The 22845-nt window shown below is 37.9% G+C and overlaps 1 protein-coding gene across 5 annotated transcripts in view; it reads left to right on the top strand.

Moving 5' to 3' along the window:
- VTI1A (vesicle transport through interaction with t-SNAREs 1A) overlaps positions 1-22845 on the top strand; it is a 274408-nt gene that overhangs the window by 151613 nt on the left and 99950 nt on the right. For 3 of the 5 annotated variants that reach the window (XM_056352811.1, XM_056352813.1, XM_056352812.1), the window contains 2 exons: positions 17537-17607; positions 22156-22217. In XM_056352811.1, the coding sequence (XP_056208786.1) occupies positions 17537-17607; positions 22156-22217 (133 nt within the window). Of the gene's footprint in view, positions 1-17536; positions 17608-22155; positions 22229-22845 lie in introns of all 5 variants that reach the window. The other 2 variants (XM_056352815.1, XM_056352814.1) reach the window with 1 other exon arrangement.

Genomic DNA, 22845 nt, shown 5'->3' with positions numbered 1-22845 from the left:
TGAAGGGACCAGATGACAATTTTGGGAAGCATTCCTGTCCTACACAATATACAGGTCACCATGCTTTTCTGATGAGACAGAAGAATTACTTGCAAGAAGCTGTTAGGTTAATTATTCTTTAGAAAAGGGGGCTGAATTCTAAGAAGTGTGCAGCACTCTGTTGATAGAATGATGGTTGCTGGCAGATTAAAACAACAGAAATATTTTGGAAATCTGCCCCCCTTTTATTTTTTTAAACAACACAACAAATTGGACCTGTGAATTTTGACAGTGGCTTTTAAGCTGGCAAGATTCAAATGTGCATCAAATGAAACTGCATTTTAAGGCATCACTTTGAATTGAAAATGAAGTAGCAATTTTAAAAATCAATGATAGAGATCTATGGGGTGGTCACTTACATTTTTTCATAAACTGTGACACGGAGCTTAGAGGATGCTCGCAGTCTGTTTTGCACAGACCATCTTATTTTCAAACTGAGCTTATTCAACTGGATCAGAAGCACTGCCTATTTTTACCGCCCGGCGCTAACAAATTTGTCTTCAGACCTCTAGTTACTCAATTATTGTCAACATTTTTGTATAAACGTTCCGACTTGGTTTTTTGGCAGAACACAGTTTCCTCCACCACCACTGCATAGCGTTAGAGGTACGTGTAGTGCTTGCAGAATACGCTGTATGTGCACGCTGCACATCGTGGCCAACATAGAGCTTATGGTCATCAATCATTCGATTGTTCTTTAAACACTGTTTTAACAGGCATTCGTTGTATAAATGGATCAGGTTATTGACCTTTGCCAGCAATTGCTTGCTACATGTCATCATGGCTTAATGACATTATCAAGGAACATATTCTGTATTGTAGATACTTAAAGGGTTCATGCATTGTCTCTCACTAGGACACATGGCTGGCAAAAGTATCGAATTAGCAAGTTATTTGATGTCATTATTAAAATATGCAGAGCATTTCCAGCTACTTATAGAATAGGAGAGTGAAATACTTCTCTTTTCTACAAAAGCAAAGGCCAGGAAGAAGAGTTATTTGTCATATTGGAATACTTGTTTTGAAATCCTTCTTTTCTCCTTTACAATTTAATCTTCTACCTAGAATAGAGTGGTGCAGTCCTCTGAATATCCTTTGAAAATTGTTTCGCTGGTCTGTGGAGCTACAGCTGCAACTCCTCCATTTCTAGGAATACTATAGATCTAATTGGCACTATTAAATCATTACAGCACATAATAGATGGAACTTCCGACTAAATCAACTGTGGGTTTAATGAAGATAAGAGTTTTAAAATTAGAATGGATACAGCATTCTTAATTTATTTCTATGGGGTGGGAAGATTAACTGTTTTGACTGATTCAATTTAAATGAGGGAAAGTAGCCAGTATTCTGTAAATTTTCTCTTCTGGTTAAAATTTAAGGTGGTACTGACTTTTCAAATCCCAAATTCTGAAATTGTACTATTCAGCTGAATATTTGGAAGGTTTTCCAGTATATAGATCTGCTGTGGTTTCTCTGGCTCCTCATGTCACAATCTTAAAGTTGATTTTCTGTTCACAAGAAAACATATAGATATCACACAAATGACACAGCCTTAGTATTTTGACTTTTTCCTTGCTTGTTACATTAAAATTCAGACTCTACATGAATCAGAGAGAGTTCTTAAAAACTTAAAAATGTATATTAATCGATAAATCTTCATGCCATTGCTAGAAAATATTTAGGTAGCATTGCCTTCACTTTATAGTGCAGAGATACTTAGAAGCAGTGGTAGCCTGCAGGATAGATATGACCAAAAGGCAACTATTTCCCTGTTGTTCTGTAGTCATTCCTCTGTTAATCCAGAAAGACATTTTTTGTTCAATGTAAAGATCTTGCTGCTGTAATAATTACTCCATTACTTATTAGTCTTAGCCTTTGCTTTTCTCCTACTGGTTGTTTGAGATTTTGTTCTTCAGTATCTCAGACTTCTCTCCCTGTGTTGTGTTTTACTCATCAATATATTCCAGTCAGTTCTTTAGCTTTTGTCTTGTTTTCCTTTCCATTGCCATAGCAAAATACCTTCTCGTTTCATTTAGTTCCAAGTTTTCCTGATGCTTAATTAACAGCTTTCCAGTGAAAAGGTGGAACATAAAGCACAAAGGTATAGTCTTGAAAAAAAGTAGGATTAAGGTCAGAAGTAGTGAGTTCTTACCCTTCCTTCTGACTTAGTATGACTTCAAGTTAGTTCCATCCTTCTTTTGTCATCTTTTGAGCCACAAAAAAGGATAATTAGACTTCTTACTCCTGGGAATATTGTGGAAGTCTCTGTATTAATAGCTCCTCCACATTTTCATAGATCTTAAGATTTGGAAGGAAAACAATATTTATTTGTCCAGACATTCTGCCTTGAGGCTGTAGAAATTCAACAGTTAATTTTCGAAAGTATTCCTACTACATGACTGTAAACCAGGTGTAACTTCAAGGAAGGAGGGGTGACAAACAGGTATAAAACTGGTGCAGGCGAGGAGGATCAGGACATAAAAGCACTATCTGAGAGTTTCTTCTAAGTTAATCTCCTCATAGCAGCCTCCGTTCTTTTTTGCTAGGATTACATGTGTTTGCTGGCTTTGACAGCTCACTGTTGGCAATAGGTTTCATAAATGTCTAATCCAGCTGGATTGTTCTGTCTTCACATTTCCTTCCTACATCAAGAGTGTATACTAATGAAAAAAAAAAAGGGGGGGGGGGAAGGAAAACAAGAGGAAAGAAAGGAGAGAAAAAGCTGGTTGCTTCCATTATGGGATTTAAGATAAAACAGAAAGCATAGTCTTAATAATTAAAGCTAGGAAGGCTGTGGTGGTGGTTTGTTTTGTTTTGGGGGCAGGGGGGTGAGAAAGCAAAAGCTCACAGTGCATCCATAACATCTTCCAGATAGCTTCAGAGCTGTGATTTCAGCACCAAGACCTAACAAACATCGCATACAAAGTGCAGTAAATGCAGTATTCATAAATGTATATGCTCTTTGTGGCTTCATGTCAGCAGGGTTCTGTAGACCCTCATTTGTATCAAATAAACTTCAAATAGTAAAGAATACGTGCCAGCCGGGGATGAGCATCACTTTGAATTGTTCCTTGTGCATCGTAGCTGAAATGGGAAACATGGCTGGCTTCCTGTTTGTCAGGAGTGAAAAACAGGCAGATTTTCTGTGATTATTAGTAATAGTGTCAATTTAATAAATTATTCACTCATGACAACAGCATTTGCGTTCTATTTGCTGATAGCTTGTGAGGGATAGTGTTTATTTTAGGAAGGTAAAATCTTCTAGTAACAGGTTGTAAGTCGCAACTGCACAGCAACGGTGAAGACATGTGGTGATAACTTGTTTCTTACAGTACTTTTCTCCTCCATCATGGACAGTACCCACATGTGCTGGCTAGAGTTTGTGCTATCACAATATTACTTATCTATTCTGGGACTAGACATTTAGAAATTCATGTAAAGGTTCGTGGTTGTGGTTGAGATTTCTATGGACTTCAGAAGAAATTACAATGCATGGGATACCGATGGGCAAGAGAAGCAGAGAATCAGAGATTGCAGGAACACGATGAAGCAATGAGTTGTTTATGCTCAGCTCCTCTCAGTCATGGCAACATGGGAGACAATGCAGAAATGCTTGAGTAAAAATTCAACAAGTGAACGATACCTGAGGTGGGAAAAGAAATAATGTGCTGATAGCAAATGGGAAAAGTCAGACCATGAAGGGATTATGGAAGAAATGTAGCCTTTGTTTAATGTGCTGAACTGGGGAGAGGCAATGCATGACTAGAAAGAAAAAGACCAGTACGATGCTAAAAAACGTGTTTGTAGTAGTGTTCTGTATTGCTGTAGGTGGTGCGTACATTTTTGTCAAGGCTAGAGAAAAGGATGTAATAATATTTTAAAAGGGTGAGAGCCTGGAGGAGAGTTTTGGGAAGGTGGATGGATGGGACCACTCCATTTCCTATCAATGTCATGCAGAAAGAATTGGCAGCTTGGCCAAAAATGAGGACTGAAAAAAGAGAACTGAGTAAAAAAAGATGTTGAGGCTGGGTGGAAAAGAAGATGATTGGTTGCATGTCATGAGAATAGACGGAGTGGAGACATGTTGCAGGGACAAGGAACTGCTGTGTTGTGTTGAATTTGAGTTGAAGGCTAAGCAAAGAGAGAGGTGGCAGAGGAAACGGCAGCATAGCAGAGAGAGAAATCTGTCACTTATTAAATAGTCGCTGAGTTTGTGCATGCAATTCTCCAGGCATAAATCAGCTCAGATCTGTGAGGAGGAAGGGAACCAGAACCAGAGCCTTGCACAGCCCTCACAGAGAGGGCAGGGTCCTGGTTGCAAAGGGAGGAGGAGATTTCAAGATCGAAAGCGTGACCAGTTGTGTCAGAGGCACATGTGAGCTCTCATCATCCACCAGCTCCTCATCTGGGAAGCTTCCCTGTCCCTCCCTCCATCCCTGTGTTAAGTGGAGGAGCTGGCTGTTGCCATGTCAGTAAGAAGCAGCACTCTGGTTTGAGGTGGGATTGTTTTCAAAACGCTACTTATCTCCACATTGTCTCTGGGATAGTGGGTTTCTCAGAGCAATCCTGACATGCACACAAGATTGACATGATAGTTTGGAGTTGAATGGGAGGCACCAAAAAATTCTGATTATTTGCTTTAAGATGTCTGGATAACAGAAGCTAAGCAGTATGTGGGCACTTGCTTGTTTTAGTGGAATTCTAGGAGAAACATTATTTGCCCTCGTTTTACAGATAGAGTAAATAGGATAAAAGAAATAAGGTGACTTGCCAAAAAATCAAACAAGAGGTCTGTGGTCAGCTCATAGTCCCTTGCTTGTAAGTACTCTGTTTTGTTTCTTTGTAATTCAAAAGCAATTAAAGCAATACAAAGAAATAAAACAGGGATAAAATAAACCCCAGCATGCCTTCAGTAATTCCTTTGCTAAAATTTGTGATAGGGTGTAAAAGAGGTTGAGGCTTTCCTCCTTGATAATACATTTAAAAATTATTAAATTTTTCTGTTTCCTTAACTAGGAATAATATTTAATTGTCATTTAAGCTTGTTCTTTAAAATCCCATAGTTTTACCCACAATAATCCAAGAACATTTAATAAGTCTTAAAATATTCATAACACACGGAGATCATTACTCTTGAGACCTTGATACAAAGCAGTGAAGTGTGTTAGACATATGGCAGAAACCTCTTCATTTCTTATTTCTTGCTATGATTATATGAAAGAAAGGAAAATTCTCTGTTCTTTTCCCCATTGCAATCTGCATGCCATTGTTTTATCTGTTGTGGGCCAAAGTCATCTCATACACATGTTCGGTGAAGAACATGGAATTAATCAGGCTTGAATTTAGCTCAGTAAATATAAGCACAGTAATGGCAAATTGCTGTTTTATTTCAGCTTTCCATACAGTATTTCAGACAACAAAAAAGAGGAAATAATTTACTTCTATATCCCACATGATGTTAACAGCCCATGCAACAGTGTTGCATGACAGATGCTGGTACCTAGTTTTTATATTATTGGTAATTATCTAAAGCCGTTAATTGCTGTTGCATGGAGTATTAAGAAAAAAAAAACAAACAACATTTGATATGTCCTGCATTGGAAATGTATCATAAATATCAGAAGCTTCTCACAGTACTGACTGTATGTAGAGAGGATGAACAATTTCATTCTAATTATGTTTCAGTGTGATTGTCTAAAGTCAAGTAGAACCTACATGGATTATGTCTAAAGTAAAACGGTGGTTACAGTATATGGTCATAATCCCCAGATCTGTTGTGTCGAAATGACAGTATAATGAGTAGAAGTTAAAATGTCCTCTGCTTTCAAGTCATCGTGGTTGTCATTTGATTAAATAATAGTGCATTCTGTTTGATGTCTTGGCTTTATTATTCAGCAGCACTTCAGTATATGTGTCCTACCTTTGTATTATGTGCTCCTGGCAACCAGGTATCCATATAGGTTTTTATTTACACACCTGCAACGGATACGCTGTATGTTTAGCTTGCATCTGTGCTGCTTGAATATGGAATTTTAATTATTCCTTTTAATTATGATGCATTCACCAAAAAGAGGGAAATCATTGGTCAGGTACAAAAAGAAACTGCTTAGTATTTGAAGGAATTTGATAATTTTGTTGTAGTTCGTAGCTTGGCAGGTGGTAATAATGCTATGCCAGCACTGTCAAAATATGAAAATTAAAGTGACGATGGGTTTTAATGAAATCCATTTGACAAATATAATTAAGGTGTTTTAATATGAAGCCCTGTAATAAAGACTACCGGTGGACTCCCTGAGGTCCTGACTAATTGTGTAGATTGCTTTTAAGCTTTGAATAGTTTTATTGGATAATGAACTGTTAAGAAGTGTTAGATCTTTCTTAAGCAGAATTTGGTTTGAAAAAGAAGAGGAGAGACAGGCCTGAGGTGTGGCATTTTAAACATAATTAGAAGAGAGATTTAAGTTAACATCTTTGATCTTGCTGTCAGTTTTTGATTAGAGCTGTAAATGCTTTAATCAAGTGCAGTGTAGTCATTACATTTCTAACTGTTTTTAAACTGCGAAATTACTGAGACACTGACATCGGTTTAACACTTCTTGAGAATTTCCAGCAAAGTTATGTTTGTAAACTGGATGTTTACATTAAAATATTATACTGCAATAATTTATCAATTCAGTAGATCATGGGATAATTGTATTTTGATGCTCAAATAATCTGGAAATCCTTTATGAGATTAAATATCATGTCCTGTCATTGAGGAGAGTGTACCACTTCATATTTCATTTAAAAAAGAATTTCTAGTATTGTTTTTCCAATTAAAATTACACTCAAACTAGTAGTTATCATGAAAATTAATATATAAGAAGCTAAGTGCAGTATTTACATGCCTTCCATAGGAATACAGTCCTTTTAATGATGCATATGATGTTCTGCCGATGTGGATTCCTTCACGCCCATTTTAGAAATGGGGAAACAGGCACAAATATTTACCAGGTGTACAGTAGTAGCTGAGCCAGGAATAGAATTCTGTTCTCCAGAATCCCTATCCTGCAATGTTGAAGACTGCTTGAAGAAATTTCAGGAAGATCAATTTATTTTTTTTTACTGGCATCCAAAACAGCAATAAAATGTGAAAATGGCCATGGGCACAGGTACGCAACATCAGTGCGGATGGTCGGCTGGATGGTACCTGCCCATAGGTGGCATGCCTTTCATTTCAAATACAGAACCCAGCAGTCCAGAGTCCTTTCCCAGATCTGACCTTGCCTCCCCGTGTTCTTGATCTTTAGGCATGACAGAAAATCCAAATACTTATCTTTTTACTGTGTCGGGCTAAGGGCTGCTGGGCTTACTGTTTCGCTCGTGCTGGTCCTCTAGAAATGTAGAAATAAGCTACCGCAAAGAAAAACATACTTAATTTGTCCTGTCTGCAGCGTACAGAACATTCACACAAATAAATGTTAACAGTGGCCTGCTAGCAAGTCCTACAAAATTGTTAATTGCATCCCACAGCAGACCACCTGATGTCTGTGGCAGCACGTTCTGCATGCTAACGTGTCTGGGGGCTGGCAGACCAGGAGAGAAGAGAGATGTCCTCCAAACCTAGGACATCCTCACAGAGAGACTGTTCAGCTGCCCCTGCTTCTTCATGGCACCTCCAGCGTACATCTCCCTTCTGACAGCAGCTCAAGTGCCACCCAACAGAGAAGCAGTCTCTGGTAACCCTGACCTGAATCATCGGGCACTCAAAGACCAAGTCCAGTAGCTGGGGTGGTGCTTGGAGCACCGCAGGCAGCTGCTTGGGGAGAATGCAAGCAAAAACTGCTGCCCCATGCAGGATGCTGCCCCGTTCTGGAGCAGTTTGTTTTTAGAAGTCTCCAGGTTTGCCTCCAGTTAAACTATATAGCGGTAGTCTGATGTAGAGATGGCAAAAGCATTGGTAAGTGTTGCTGAGTTTCTCCGTCAGAAGAAATCACACTTGTCATCTTAGACACTTACTGAAAAATCAGGTTTTGCAACAATTTTTCCTTGCAGGGATGCCTTAGAAAAAAAATTGTGTCTACATGCAGTAAAGGCCCCATGTAAGTCTACCTCTTAAACACCATCGGAAGAGCTTAGCTTGATCCTTAAAATATAATTCTGCTCTGAGGAGTGCTGTAAAAAATCTATTATGGGAAAGTCTTTATTTCTATCTCAGCAATTTTGAGAAGAAATATCTTCTTTTGACAAGTACAAGAGCAGAGACTTTTTAATATTTTTTTTTTACTTTTTTTTTTTTTTTTACTATACACAGCCCTGCAAACTCAGCCTGGATTTTAAGATCAGCCTGGATTCTTTCCTTCTTGTATACCTCTGGATGACAGTGATTTGCCAGGCCATCGGGTATTTTTCATTGTTCCCTCTGTACCCTTCTTGTGGGTTTATTGAGGTAGTGGTTTTCTCAGCATTATTCTCTGTGTAATCGAAGGCAACATCGCAGATGGAAATAACTAGCACTTAGCTCATGTGTGTGAAAAAGGAGTGGAATCCATAGCTGTTTTGGCCATGCAGGATAAAAGTGAAGATATAAACAAAGGAAAAATGGCTGAAGATGGGAAGGTATAAGTGGAGGAAGACAGGAGTCTGTAAGAAGTGTGCTCTGTAAGCACCAGAGATGTTTACATTGATGTTTTGTCCTTTAGGTGCAGGTTTTTAAATTACTGTGTATTTCAAATGGACACAGCTTCTAATTGGTGGGTATAAATGTCGTTATTTATAAAACCAAGATTCAAAATGTAGCAGAATACGCAAACTACTAAACTTCATCACCAAAGATATGGGTAAGTAAGCGTTTCCTAGACATCCCTCCAGAGTCCAGAATAAAACTCTAGTGCAGAGCTGGAACCTGAACCACAGCCAGCCCAATAAGCTATGTACTGTCCTTTCCCTCTGCTCCTTGTCCCTCCATCTCCAAGGAGCTGCTCCAGATCTCCAGAGTCCTGACTGAAGAAGCATCCTTCCCTGCAAGCAAAACCACTATCATGACAAAACTGGTGTGCATTACACATCACACAGTTTTCTAGTCTTAAGTTACCCAGTGAATAAACTAACATTGTATGAAAGAGGGTTTTCTTCTCCCAACTGCCACCTCATTGGAGAAATACTACGTTTTCAAGGGAAACTGAAGCTTCATGAATAATTTTGAATTCATTTTGCTTCCTTTTAAAGATCAACTTTGAAAAGATTTTTTTTTTTTTGGTAGAAACCTCGATAACTTTCCTCAGCATTTTCTTCATTATTATTTTTTAAACCTCAGTACTTTCAGCCTCCAACTTTGCAATAGTCATTTATATGGCATTTAGAGAGAGATTTAGTTGGTGGAAAAACGGGAAACATCGAAAGGATGAGCTAATTAATGTTTCTCAGCCTATCTTAAGTACACTATGGTGTTAGAGTTTTGCCACACTTGTAATTTATGCCTGTTAAACCTTTGTTTTATCATCTGTTACTGACTTTTAGGCTACTGTTTGCACTTGCTGTCTGTAACAAGCATTTTATTTTATATGGAGAAAAAATGGTTTCAGTTACTTTTACTGTATCTGAAAAGAATGGGATTTGCAAATGATAAATGGGGAAGTTGACTAGCTAACTAATAAAGATTTGTCTTAATCAAGTATGATTTGTCAGAACAGGAGCGCACTGGGGTCAGGGCACACGCAATGAATAATACAGCATTCACTGGAGAAAAGGACCAGGCAAAAGGCCTCATAAATATGCTGCGATTACCCATTGCTAATTCGTATTCAAAGAATGAGTTGCACTGAAGCCAGCTTTGAGGTTGCTGAGCTGTTCACCTGCTTTGTGGGCTTTCTGATGTTTAAGAAAGTTTTAGATAGATAGATAGATATACACACACACACAGTTTTTAGAATGCTTTATTTTTGCACAGACTGCTATACTTTTTGGTCAACGATTTTAAGCATTATTTATTAATCATCCTCTAGGTTTGTTTTATTTTTCTAATGTCTGGACACTATTTCATTTCTATTTTTCATTGTTTAAATATGAATGTGAGTACAGCAGGAGATAGTTCCATTCACATTTAAAATGAATTGCTGAACAGTGCGAGAAAGGTTAAAACACTCTTTACCTTCATGGAAGTATTAAAGATCAAACAAGCATAGACTTTTTGCTTGTGTTGCCAGCTTTCCTGACTTTCTGATCGGTCTGTGGATTCAGGATAAACCTGCTACATCAGGATGTTGGGGGAAACCTGAACAAACTGAAATGTCATTTTATTTGGCTCTGGCTTTGTTTTCATTTGTTGGCATTGCTTTTTGCTTCAAGGAACAGTTTCTGAGGTTGAAACGTTGAAGGATGTACTTTTCTCATAGATTTTCTGATGTCCAGAAGCTGAGTTACTGCAAAGAACCTTGTTCCTATTGATAAGGTTGAGCTCCATAAATGGGTCACAAAGAATCACTTTAAAAAAACAAAACAAACAAACAACAACAAATTGTTCCAGTGTTTACGGATATAACTAGCAGACTTTACTTCGCCTTTGTACTGTTTAAATGTCATATTTAAACTGTGGTTTTCTGTAGTTAAATAAGTTTGAAAAAAATCTTTTTCCTCACTTCAATTTTAAAACACATTTCAAGATTTCAAAATGTTTTCTTCTCTTTAGAAGACCTAATGTAATGTTTTTTGTTTGCTGGTTGGCTGAAAGTCTCTCATCTATTTCACGCGCAACTCTGTGTCTTGAAGTGCCTTTATTGCTTTAAGAGTAAATCAAGTATAGAGGTAGGGCCAACTTTATGAGCCATGAGCTGCTGAATGCAGGAGTATAAGTTGCCAGCTCTCTGCCTACACATTTGAGGTCTTTGAAATAACTAGTACTGCAGGGTCTAAAGTAATTATTTACACTGCTTTGAGTTTATAGCAAATTTGGTAGATGGTGGAGCATTTTCGATTAAATCATCACTATGAATCCAGCCATAGTTAGAGGAACCAAAGCTCATTGTTGTGTCATCTCAGTGCTGTTTGGAATCATAAGCTTAATTAAGTGATGGTTTGTGACTCGTGCTTTAGAGGATACGTTTCTGCAACTTAATTTAGATGCAGCCAGGATTGTTAATACTCTCCCCTGCTAAATTGCTTTCAGAAAAGTTAAAGATTGGTAGCACTGTAGTGCAGCAGCACCCATTCCCTGCACCAAGCTCCAAGCGAGCAGGGACTTTTCCATCCTAACAGCACGTAAAGTAGAAGGAGAAGAAGATACTGAGGGTTCATTTCCAACTTCACTTACATAAGTGATTGAAAAGGGGGTAGCACGTTGTTTACTTATTGATGCACTAAGCAAGGTTTTCTTTTGCCGTAGAACTTATTTGAAGGAAGGTGGTGGGAAGATGATGTGAAGGGAGGAATTGGGAGCAGATGAGCGTTGCTGAGCTGGTGCCTGGCTGGAACAATGGCTGGACTTCAATGTAGACAAGTGCTCAGGAGAATCAAAGTCTGCCACCTCCTGTGAATGTTGCTGTGAGGATGTTCGTAAAGGAGCTCAGCTAGATGGGTGATGGGAGTAGGCAGAAAAAAATACATCAGTTAGTGAGAAATGAGTAGTTTTATACCAGAAGATTGATGTAAGTTAGGATTTCAGAAAAGGTATGAAACCTTAGAAGAAGAAAAGGCTACTGGAGGTGAAGTTACTAGGTCTGTCATATATCATCTTTCTCTTTTCTTTTTCCTATTTTCTTCTCATTCATCTGCCTTTTTTTTTTTTTCCTGGGGAAGGACAGAGTAGGGCTGGACCATGGGAAGTGTTGGTTATGAAATGCTCCCAGTTTGTTCTTAAAGGCATGTGGCATCTTCCTCAAATACCTTTTCTTCCTTATTTTGAACAAAGCACAAAGCCTGAATTCTGATTAGGTGTTCTGGATGTTTTTCTTTCCGGTTTTCCTGACCTTGGGATCAACGGACCTCTTTTGCGGTCAGCCGATGAATATAATTTCATGAACATCCATTATAGCTTATAGGTAGCTTTTTCATTTGAAAAATGCTTTTATTTTAAGTTTGGTGGACATCTTGGACTTCGGAGGGTTGGGAGATATTTTTAGGTGGTTTTTGCTTTCACAGTAAAACTGGGCAACTTCTTTTATCCTCTCTTGCAACTGAACTTCTGACAGCCCTGGAAGTGTTGGATGTCCTCAGTGTACACTGTTGACTGTCAGTACTCTTTCTACTGGTACAGCATTTGCTTCTGCTGAAGAGGCCAACTAGTCCCTATAGCATGTAGCTAATTTTTTTTTTATTGTGTTAAGTGACCACTTAACAGTATGCAGATTAACTTATCTGTGGCAGATTCTTGGGGCATTTGAGGACCAACTCTCATATTTCACTGTTCTGTTAATGCTCTACAAATCATCTCTCCATTGGCTTATAGCCATTATATTATCCTTCATTTATCTGTATTAACCTGTACTTATTGTTTAATAACTTTAATGATCTAAATCCTTCTGTCTCTGATTATATTGGCTGTTCAATGTAAACATATATCAACCGTGAACTTGTAAATTTATAGGACCTTTACCTGTCTGTACACTTCAAGATATGTCATCACTTTCTTTATTAACTTTCTGCTGTCAGGAGCATAAAGCATTGGACTCAGCCCTATTCTTGAGAAGTTGAATTCTTCCAACTCCTGCAACATATATTTTCCTAGTTTGTAGATCTGCTTGCTGTCACCTCTGAACAGCTAGCTTTTAACACTTTCTAGATTTTTTTTTCCAGAAACCGCTGTTGTTGATTTATCTTAGTCTCCTAAAATCTAAACTTTTAACCTGTCCAAAACAGAGTGGCTTTTGGAAAAATTGTCCTAGCCTTAATATGTTTACTGAGTTTCTGCCTGTGTCAGCATAGTTCCTCTCCAAAAAGTTTCCATAAGCGTTTGCTGCATCTTCAGAGCAAAATTCTGTGTGCAAAGACAACACAGAATTGCACTCCCCAATGACATTATTCACTCTGTGAGGCTGAGGATCTCAGAGTGAGTTCCTACCCTGATTCTTTCTTGCACAGTACATGGTGTTTTTGGGGGTTTATTTCATGATTCTGTATAACAGCAATCTTGATTTTTAACATGATCATCTGCTTTTCCCAGTGTAAATTAGTTTCTCTTTTCCCACCACTAATTATGTAGCTCAGATGCATGCATTGTATGTATGATGAGATTGGGTAAATCATATTTCCAGGCATCCTCTCCATGGTGTTGTTGTTTTTAAGCTTTTTTTACATTTTAAACCATATCAAGGTATCTGCTGTCTCTTCTGAAACATTTATATAAATATATATACAGACATGCACATATACTCAGTATACCTTCAGAGGAAAAGTGCTGTGTGAACCATGTTGGATTATTTAATTTTTCATACAAAGAGATAAATGGGAACTCTGTCTTCGAAATTCAAAAAAATGTATGGCTTTTTTTTTCAGAATCCTAGAGAGGCTCATTCCATATCGTTTCTGTCTCTGGAGTAAATATATTAGTCAATTCTTAAGGCAAAAAATGTTATTGACTTGAGTGATTAGAAAAAACTCTTTCAGAATCAGTTTAGCTGATAAAGTAAATAAATACTTAAATGGCTGGAGGCAAAAAAAGGAAATGAAAAGGCAGTCAAGCACAACTTATTTTGCATTCTTGATATGTGTAGGTATTAGAAATAAAACTTTGTGGAAGATGTATTAAATAATTATGATTTGTATGTATAAATAAATACTGCATATAGGTTACAGGCAAATTCCAAATCAAAGGCATATTCAGGAGTGTAAAGCATCGGTAGAAGTGATCATTATCTTTTGTGTTTATCTTAATATAAAAGTTGAAAACCATGTGCTGATTTTTGCACACATGAAGGGGGAAAGGTGGGTTTGCATTTGTTGGGGTTTGGGGGGCTGTTTTTTCTTCAGTTGGGACTTTTTCATTCTTCTACTTAGTTTCAGAGTGTTAGGATAAGAAATGTAGTATTTTTTGCATAACGCAATCTCATAAAACCAGGCACCGTTTGTGTTGGACCCACAACATAGCATTATTAAAGTGTTCATCACTGAGGAGACTGATTTCCCATACCTTGTTCAAACACTTTTAGGGCGGAATACATTTAGAGCTGTGAATTTTAGCATTCACCCTTTAAGGCTGATGCTTGTTAATATTATGTACTTTTTAAGAAATTTTTTTCTGTTCATCACAGTGTTGCTTAAGACTGAGATAATTGCTATATCAAATATTCCTGCCCTCTGTCAGTACATAGATAATACTGATGTAAATGCATTCACCCTTCTGCTTCTTATAGTTTAGCTGTAATTTAGAACATAATTTCGTGCATCTCTTTGGGAATTTCAGTTAGAAGAGGCAGCACAATGCAGTATTTTGTAGGACTTGGGACTGCACTGTACTAGACATTGCCTGTAAATACCGACTAAAAGGGATGGGATAATGCCCAAATAATTGACGTTTGTTAAGATTCTTTGGAAATAACACCATTATTGGCAACATGCAACACCCTTCACTTTGTGTACTGGTCTTAATTTATGCATCTGCACTAAAGTATATCTCAGAAACCTGACCTTTTCACATAACTGTAGCATCATCAACGATTTGCATCCTAAGTAGTCTGGAAAGATCTATACAGCACTGTTGCACTAAAAGCATAAATCTGCCATACAGGTGAAGTTTTTAACTGGCAGGAGATCATCAGAGTTGTGTGGGAACTTGAAAAATGATAGCAAGCAGATAGCAATCGTATCAAACTTGTAATAAATGTGCTGTGTGCTACTTTATTTCCAGTCTGGGGCACCTTCAGTTGCAAACCAATTGAGGACACATGTCTTCATATCGTTTATCAGTCTGTGTTTTCTCTATTTATTAATATTTTTGTTTGGCTGTCTTGACCTTCCAGCTAAAAATCAAGTTTCACTGTCATCAGTGAATTTTCTGAGTAGAATAAGGATACGAAGAGGATCTGTGGATAAAGGTGTCAATTTATGTTTGCAAACTTATTGTGAGATTATGTTGCCTCCGTTACGTCTCTTTGTTCAACTCTATGTTTTTATTTTAGCCCAAAAAAGGCCAAAGATCATCAACTAAAGTGCATGTAGAGTAAAGCTGCTCCTGTAAAATTGATGATCCATCCAATTATTTATCTATAGAGGCTGCTGGGAAGAAACGCAGCTATCTCAGTTCTCAGACCCCTCTGCTAGGTTGAACTTCATGGCTGAAGGTTTAATCCCTAAGTGTCATATCAACAATTCATTCTGTGATATTCTGGCTGACATGCTCTCCTTCCTTATTTATTGATGTCTTCAGTCATCGACAATGAGAGGAAAATACACTATTCGTCAAAGTGACGGTGTTTTACCCTCACTTACAGTTGATGCTGCTGTCACATTGATGGTTGGAAAATAAACTCAATCATTATAAAAAGCTAAGAGTGTGAACTTGCCAGTGACAGGAAGAAGATGAAAAAAAAAAAAAAAAACCCACCACAGTAACTTGCTTAAAATTGGTGTAATAAAAATAGAGCTGTTTCCTATAAAGATATTTTTGAGCTTTGTTTGTGAAATACCAGGCCATTTTAGCCATTTACTTTATAGTTATTTCTTTGAAGCGAAATCTGCTTCTCACGCTCCTTTATGTCTGTGCAAACGTATCTATAATTTTTAGCAATAAATACTTGTTATCATTTCACCTCATGCTATTTGGCTAGTAATTTGTTGATTTTTTTTCCCTCTGTTTTTAAGGGATTTTGCTTTGGTTTTTCTCCCCCAGATTACATTGAATGCTTGTATCTGTCTGTGTATTACAGTATTTTGAGTGCTTTGATGAGGAATAAGCTCAGTATAGTTTTATCCAGTAAGTCCTTTGACATGCAAGCATAGGCAAAGCTCTCTTGAATCGCTTTCTCAGGCTACCATTTGTATAGCTGTGCTGCACCTTACAGCTTTTTTAACTCAATAACCATATATCTTACCACATTTCACCTTTGGGAGGCATTGTATATACAGCTAAAAGTACAGAGCAGCAAGCCAAGAGGGACAAGATAGCATAATGAGGATGTCAATTTGTGGTCAGATATCTGAGGAAATATTTATCTTACTTGTACTGTACTTGGCAACAGATAGAGAAATATATATGTAATGAATTTCCTTAGACTTTATCTGGCAGAGTGTGTACGTTGTGTTAAATGGATTTAGAAAAAAAAAGTTTGAGGTGGTTCTACTTTTGTTTCCTGAAAATGGACTGAATCTATTAAAAAAAAAGATAGGAATAGTCATGTTTGCTCTACTAACATATTGGTGAATTTTTAATGATTACTTTTCTTGGGGCTCCTCAAATAATGACATTTTAAGATCCCATTCATTCACCAGAACAAAAGCAAGGCATGAGTTTTGATGTTATGAAAAAAAAATCATGTTTTTATAGTTTTTCTACTCCATTTTGGTGCGTATCTCTGGCAAGCTAGCTAAATAGCCTCAACGAGGGCGCACAGAACCGCTGGTTGCCTCACACGTGCTGTGTCCTGAGGCAAGCTACAGCTGCTTCAGCTCCTGGAGCCTGTTTCCCCATCTGTAAAACGGGAGCGATTTAACTTATTTTTCTCCTTGAGGGAAATACAGGGAGGGTTTCTTAATGTTTCTATAGAGCTTTGAAGATTAAAATCTCTTCTCTATCCTTGCTGCTAATATTTCAGCGTTAGAGGAACATTTGACAGGAGCTGTTTGAAGAGTAAAGTTTTGGCGTCTTGTGTCATCTTTTTACCATATCTTGAGGCCTCTGGCCTGTAATTTTGCAGGCTTTGGTTCAGCATAAGCTGTGGGAGCAAACAACCCCTGTGTACACAAACGGTGATGACAATAGATTAGTATTTACGTCTGCTATTAAAAACGTCAGGTGATTCATTACAGTGTACCTCTAACCTTGCCAGAAATAGTCCGTGATGGAGCAAAACAGACACCGGGAACCGGGCTTCACCTCAAACAGCTTTTATTTAAGCATCAGTGGTAAATGCCGAGAGGCACAGAGAGCAGTATTCTTTTCCTATGACTTCTCAGTGTCTTTATAAGGGTGGCTAGTGTTTTTGCAAAGGCTTCCTGGCTTCCTTTCTAAGACAGGGAGTGAGCTTAGGGAGCGTGTGGGATGTAAGAACACCCAGCGCTTGGAGCAAGTCTGAAAGCCACCTTGCTTTTGTGTCACAGACCAAGGGTCAGTGTCAGTTTCCAGGGCCTAGACCACCTCAAGAGCTTGCAGGGGGACAGCTTATGCTTTGCTTGTTAACTTCTTCAGTCTTACGTTGCTTGAAAACCTTAAAATTTAGTATAATGATGTCTTCCTCTTTGCAGTTGCGAGGACTGATTAGGCTACCACACACATTAAATGCCACTGTTACAATCTAACCTGGCATTCTGAGGCCTGACAGTCATAAGCTGTATTTTTCATGATTTACATTTTGATTTTTTAATGCAGAGCAGATTGGACAGGAGATGCTGGAAAACCTCAGCCATGACAGAGAGAAGATCCAGCGTGCTCGGGAAAGGGTAAGTTTGATAATAAGTAATTGCTGGGCTGGGATTTTATTTGCATGAGCCAAGTTCTCTGTGCATGCAAAAATGACCCAGCATATTGATCAGTTTTATATAAATCAGCTGCTATCATGACACATAATTGCCATCTGCAGTCAAGCACTTTAGAAGTGTCTTACACAGGCCCAATCCTGCAAAGCCTCTCCTACAGGGAGTCACACTGAAGTCAGCAAATCCGCTGTTGGGAATAAGTTTTCTGTCAATAACATTATAGTTAGGTCAGTTTTCTGTCCTTTGAAGGGTTTGTACAGTGTCCATTGCAGTGGCTTCTTGGACTTTCTGTGAAACAAAGTTCAGTACCATGACTGAGATTCTAACAGTTGATCAACCTTACTCCTTGTAGCTGCAAATGCTGCTAATTGCCTCCTTAGGCAGTTCTGTGTGCAAGAATGGGTAGTGCTTTCTAACACTGCTGTTCTGTCACCACAGTCAAGAGAACACATCTATGTCATTTTTGGCTTCTGTTGCCTCTGTAGGGATCAGCTCTGCTCTGCAGAGTTAATGGAGGTGCTCAGAGGCCTATCCCATCCAATGCGTACGACTTCTCTGAACTTCAGTCCGAGCAATTTGTCTGCCTGGTTCCGAGTTCTGCTCACAGAACCAGGAGTGACTGCACCTGTGACTTTCTGTCCGTGACACATTGATCAGACACTTTCCTGAGTGTCCAATTTTGTCAAAGCTAAGTCCTCCCATAGGCCTTCTAGTTGACCGATGCCACTTAAGAAAACTCCTTTATCTGCCCCAGGGAGTTTCTTTACGTGGATAGCTTTGATTGGGAAAGCATCACATGATGGCTTTAACAAGGCATTTTCTGTCAGCTGTACCAGTTGGTTTCTGAAGTCCTGGCCATTAGCTACTTTAAAACATTAAGTGTAACTAAATCATTAAATGTAACTAAGGATTGTGAGCATTTACCAAATGTTGTTCAGGCAACCTTGTATCTTATTTCACCTCTGCTCCTCATATCGATAGGGACTGCGGAGTCTGAGATGCTTTTGTGTTTCTAGCTGGACAAGGAAAACCTGGGTAATGGAGATGAAAAATGTGTACCCCTTTCTGCTGATCCTAAAAATCCTCAGGAAATAGGGAATATATAGTTCTGATGACTCTGTACACATGGTTCATAGTATAACTTTTCCATTTCTGTGCCCTCCACCTGAAAATCAGATTTCTTTGATGACAAAACCTGTGAGCTGCAAGGAGCAATATTAAAAATAAGGCTATTCTAGGAAAGTATATTGTATCACACTTCAGTGAAAGACCTCTTGTTGTAAATGGAAGATCTGAAATTCCAAGTTTCAAATCATACACCACTTAAAATACTTTGTTTAGAGTATTCAGAAAAGTTCTCCAGTAGAACCACATGAGTGCATCTGTCCCAGCTGTCTATATACTCAGATGCACAGTCATGGATGATCTTGGATAACTTGGCAAATTTTCTGTTTCATGGAGGTTTTTGAAAGACCAGGACAGAGGGTGCTCTGTCAATGCATAATAGCTTTACACTGAATGCACAAAGTTATCAGATAATCAACCAGGGAACAAATCTGTCTTCTGAAAGTCAAATGTCAGCATGAATATGATGGTCAGTTCTTAGCAGTTGGATATTGTGAAAACTGGGAAGATGTTCTTATGAGCAGAATTTAAAGGAATTAGTGTTGCTATAGTTTGGTTAAATTTACATGTATGAATTTTTCTGTCTGTAGAGTAAAACATTTGAATGAAGAAAAAGGCAAAACAGCTGGCATTTTGAATAAATAAAAAAATCACGTACAGTACAAAATACATGGGTAATAACAGTTGTCGAGAGGAATTCCCTAAACTTTTTTTTTTTTTTTAAAGCCAAAGAGCAGGGATAAAAGCTCTGCTACAAGAGTCATATAGGTTAACTGGAGCATAAAGGACTGTAAAAGATGCAGCATCTCTTAGGAATATCTCAAATTAAAATATGTCTAAGGAAGACTAGATATCAACATCAGCATCGTGTTCATCTTCCTTCATTTCTCAGTATTATTCTTAATATTACTTTTTAAAAGTTTTCTTAAACACCATGTAGATTTGCCATTGATAATATCAAAGCATCTTTCAAAACGTTTTCACTACAGCAGTTCTATGAAGCAAGGAAGTGCTGTCATATGCTGTGTCACAGGTTTGCATGCCACCGGTTCTTTGGCTTCTGCAGTGCACTGGTGTTGGTAAAGAAATGATGGAAGAACTATCAGTGTTAAATAAAAACAAGTTTACAGTTGGAAACTCTTTATGTTGTTTTTTCTGCTGGTGCAGGAAGAAAAAAATGGTGTTTTAATGTTCTCTTGGGAGGTAGCTAGAGATCTTCCAACTATGCGTGTACATGTTTGTTTCTTTTTTAACGTTTCTTTCCCTTATTTTGTGGGGGGTTTAATTACCATAAAATTATGAGGTCATCTTGCTTAGAGGAGTGCGTAAAACCTCTAAGATTCAGCTTCCCCTTCCTAAGTATCAGTACTGATTCTAGCTGTCAGGTGGAATCCTGCAGCAAGAGAGGGAAAGTTGGGATCAAACATGTAACGGGAAAAAGGAGAGCGCTACTTTTCTGTGCGAAGGGATGAGAAGCCCCAATGTTAAATGCATCTTTATGAAAAATGAAAGACCAATGTAAAGCATACATTTGTACTTCAGATTCCCTTCTAGCATAGCTAAGAACTTGGCTTTTTAATGAGCCTTTTAAAAATTATTGTGACATTTTTTCTTCTGTTACTTGTGTCACACTGGGCTAAACTGCTTTTCTGGAGCTTGAGTTGTCTAGATGAATCAGGAAAAAAATGAAGGAATGGCCTCCCTGGAATATAATGCTCATCTTTGTTCCATCATGGTACATAATTACAGAGATCTGAGAGTTGGTGCAAGCCTTCCCACTGAATATGATCTTGCTAAGAGCAAGTCTTAGATGGTGGTATTGAGTCCCAGCTTGTACTTGGTATTTCCTTAATACCTTTTACAAGAACAAGGAGGAAATTTATGGAAAAAGGTGATGTGTCATTGATTGCAACCACTGATTTCAGTAGTAAACATTAAACCTGGTAGCAAACATTTACAGTATTGGGCTCCAGAATAGAAACTGACTTTAATATTGCTGCTATGCATATATTCGAGATATAATAGTGGTTTGTTATGGTGAAGGTGATTTGTTATTGGAAGACTGCCACTTTTCTTGGCAGTGTTACTGTTTTGATGGATTTATAACACAGGATGTGTTTTGTCTTCTACAACAATGTTTCTTTAGTAAGAAGTCAATGAGTCAGGTAATCCTTTCAATCTGATTTGATAATGAAGTAGTAAATATTCAGCTTTCATAAGGAGAAGAGTGGTTTTATGTACGTACGCACAGCTGTGTTTGGGTCATGTTAGAAACAGTGGTCCCTGCTACTTTATAGCTGACAATCATTATATTATCATTTACAGCAGATTTTGATGTCCCACTGTCTCCAAAATCCCCCCAAAATCCAAAGATGTCTCTCCTTCAGTTGTCAGTAGCGAAAGAGGTGATAGGATTGTGACTGTTCTTCCTATACACTTCTTCATTTCTAGACAACATTTTGTGGGAGACTAATAAACGCAAAAAATAGAAGGAAAGTTTAAACTCCTTTTAAAGATTAGAACTAATTGGGTTTTTTTTTAATATGAAGTTCATTTGCTTCAAAAAATTTCATCTTCCGATTTCATTTTTTATTCAGTTGTGCTTTTACCTATTCTGCAAGTTTTTGAGAGCGCTGTAGAGCAAGGCAGCTAGTTAAGTTTAGCTGTAAAAGTAGGTTTCCTGTGTCCTAACAAACTACTATATATGTTATTTTCACTGAGTGAACTTTACGTGCAAAAATATATATTGTACAGCTGTGCCTTATGTGCATACTGTACACTGTTCACAGAGTATTTGGGTATCCATCCCACTGCTGGCTGCTGTAAGGTCAGTACAAGTTTTGTATTGAAGGGACAGTATAGGCGTATTTCTTTAACACATTCACTAAAGTACGCTGTTCTGTGTTACTGCTTTTGCTTTAAACTTCTGTCTTTGAAAAACAGTGAAAGAAAGATATGATTGTTTTTTCATGTCATAAAGCATCAGGAACACAGCACATAGCTGCCTCTTCATCCCCTGATGCTCTCACTAATATACATAACCAATATACATGCATGCATCAATAGGAATTATGGATACCAATTTGTGTAGCTTCTACCTGCAACCCTTTATTTGTTAAGCTTTTGCTCTTTATTCTGGTTCATCTTTGTTACCTTTGTCTTGTCTTCTGTGGGTTTCATCTTTGCGTAACTGAACACCAGACAAAAAAATTTTAAGTTTCAGAGCTTTGGTGGCTTTCTTACATGTGAGTTTGTTGTGGGCTAAACCTGAAGGTGACTGACTCAAATGACAGTAGAAATATCTGTCCTTTGCACTGAATGAAGTACGTGTGCCTTTTGCCTTTAACAGGCCTATTTTTTTTTTTATTTTTTTTTTTTTTCTCCCAGCTTAGAGAAACAGATGCAAACCTGGGGAAGAGTTCCAGGATTTTGACAGGAATGTTGCGAAGGTAAGGCCAAGGTAGGGACATTTCCACTCTTTATTTTTTTTTCCTCTCTCTCCGTGCCTTTATGCTTAGTTTTAATTCAACCTCAGCATTTTGCTGATGTACCTGGTTTTCTTTACACAGGCTGCTATGTACAATGTCTTTGAATGAACACTGGTATAAAGCAGGCAGGGTTAGAGGAAAGGCTTTATCACAGCTATGGAAAGAGTTTTCTTAGCCTAAGGGATTACCCATTACTCAATCATTTCTCATCTTGGTTTCTTTTTATTTGGTTTTCTTTTGTATGTCTGTTCTAAAATTAAGCCTTTTGATGATGATTTCCTGTGTTCCTTACTCTTGAGTGATTCAGTGTTTTGAGGGGTTTTTACCTTAGATTTTATGTGAGAAAGTTTGTAAATGTTTTGGGGCACTGTAAATTTACACACAGAGAAAACGGTTAAAATGATCAATTCTGCCTGAATAGATGGGGCAGACACATTGTCAGACCTTGTGGTTTTAGCATGTTTCTTCCATGCTTTCAATGTTATGAAAATTGTCCCTGGGATCAAAGTGAGGTGATACAGAAAGGAAAAAATTGCAACATCCTAACAGTCCACGTGGAACTGCAGAGAGGGAGTTATCCAGTGATTAT

The sequence above is a fragment of the Falco biarmicus genome, chromosome 9, assembly GCF_023638135.1.
Source record: "Falco biarmicus isolate bFalBia1 chromosome 9, bFalBia1.pri, whole genome shotgun sequence".
Lineage (NCBI taxonomy): Eukaryota > Metazoa > Chordata > Aves > Falconiformes > Falconidae > Falco > Falco biarmicus.
Note: the sequence above shows the minus strand (reverse complement) of the source record. Positions and strands in the feature narration are given on the sequence as shown.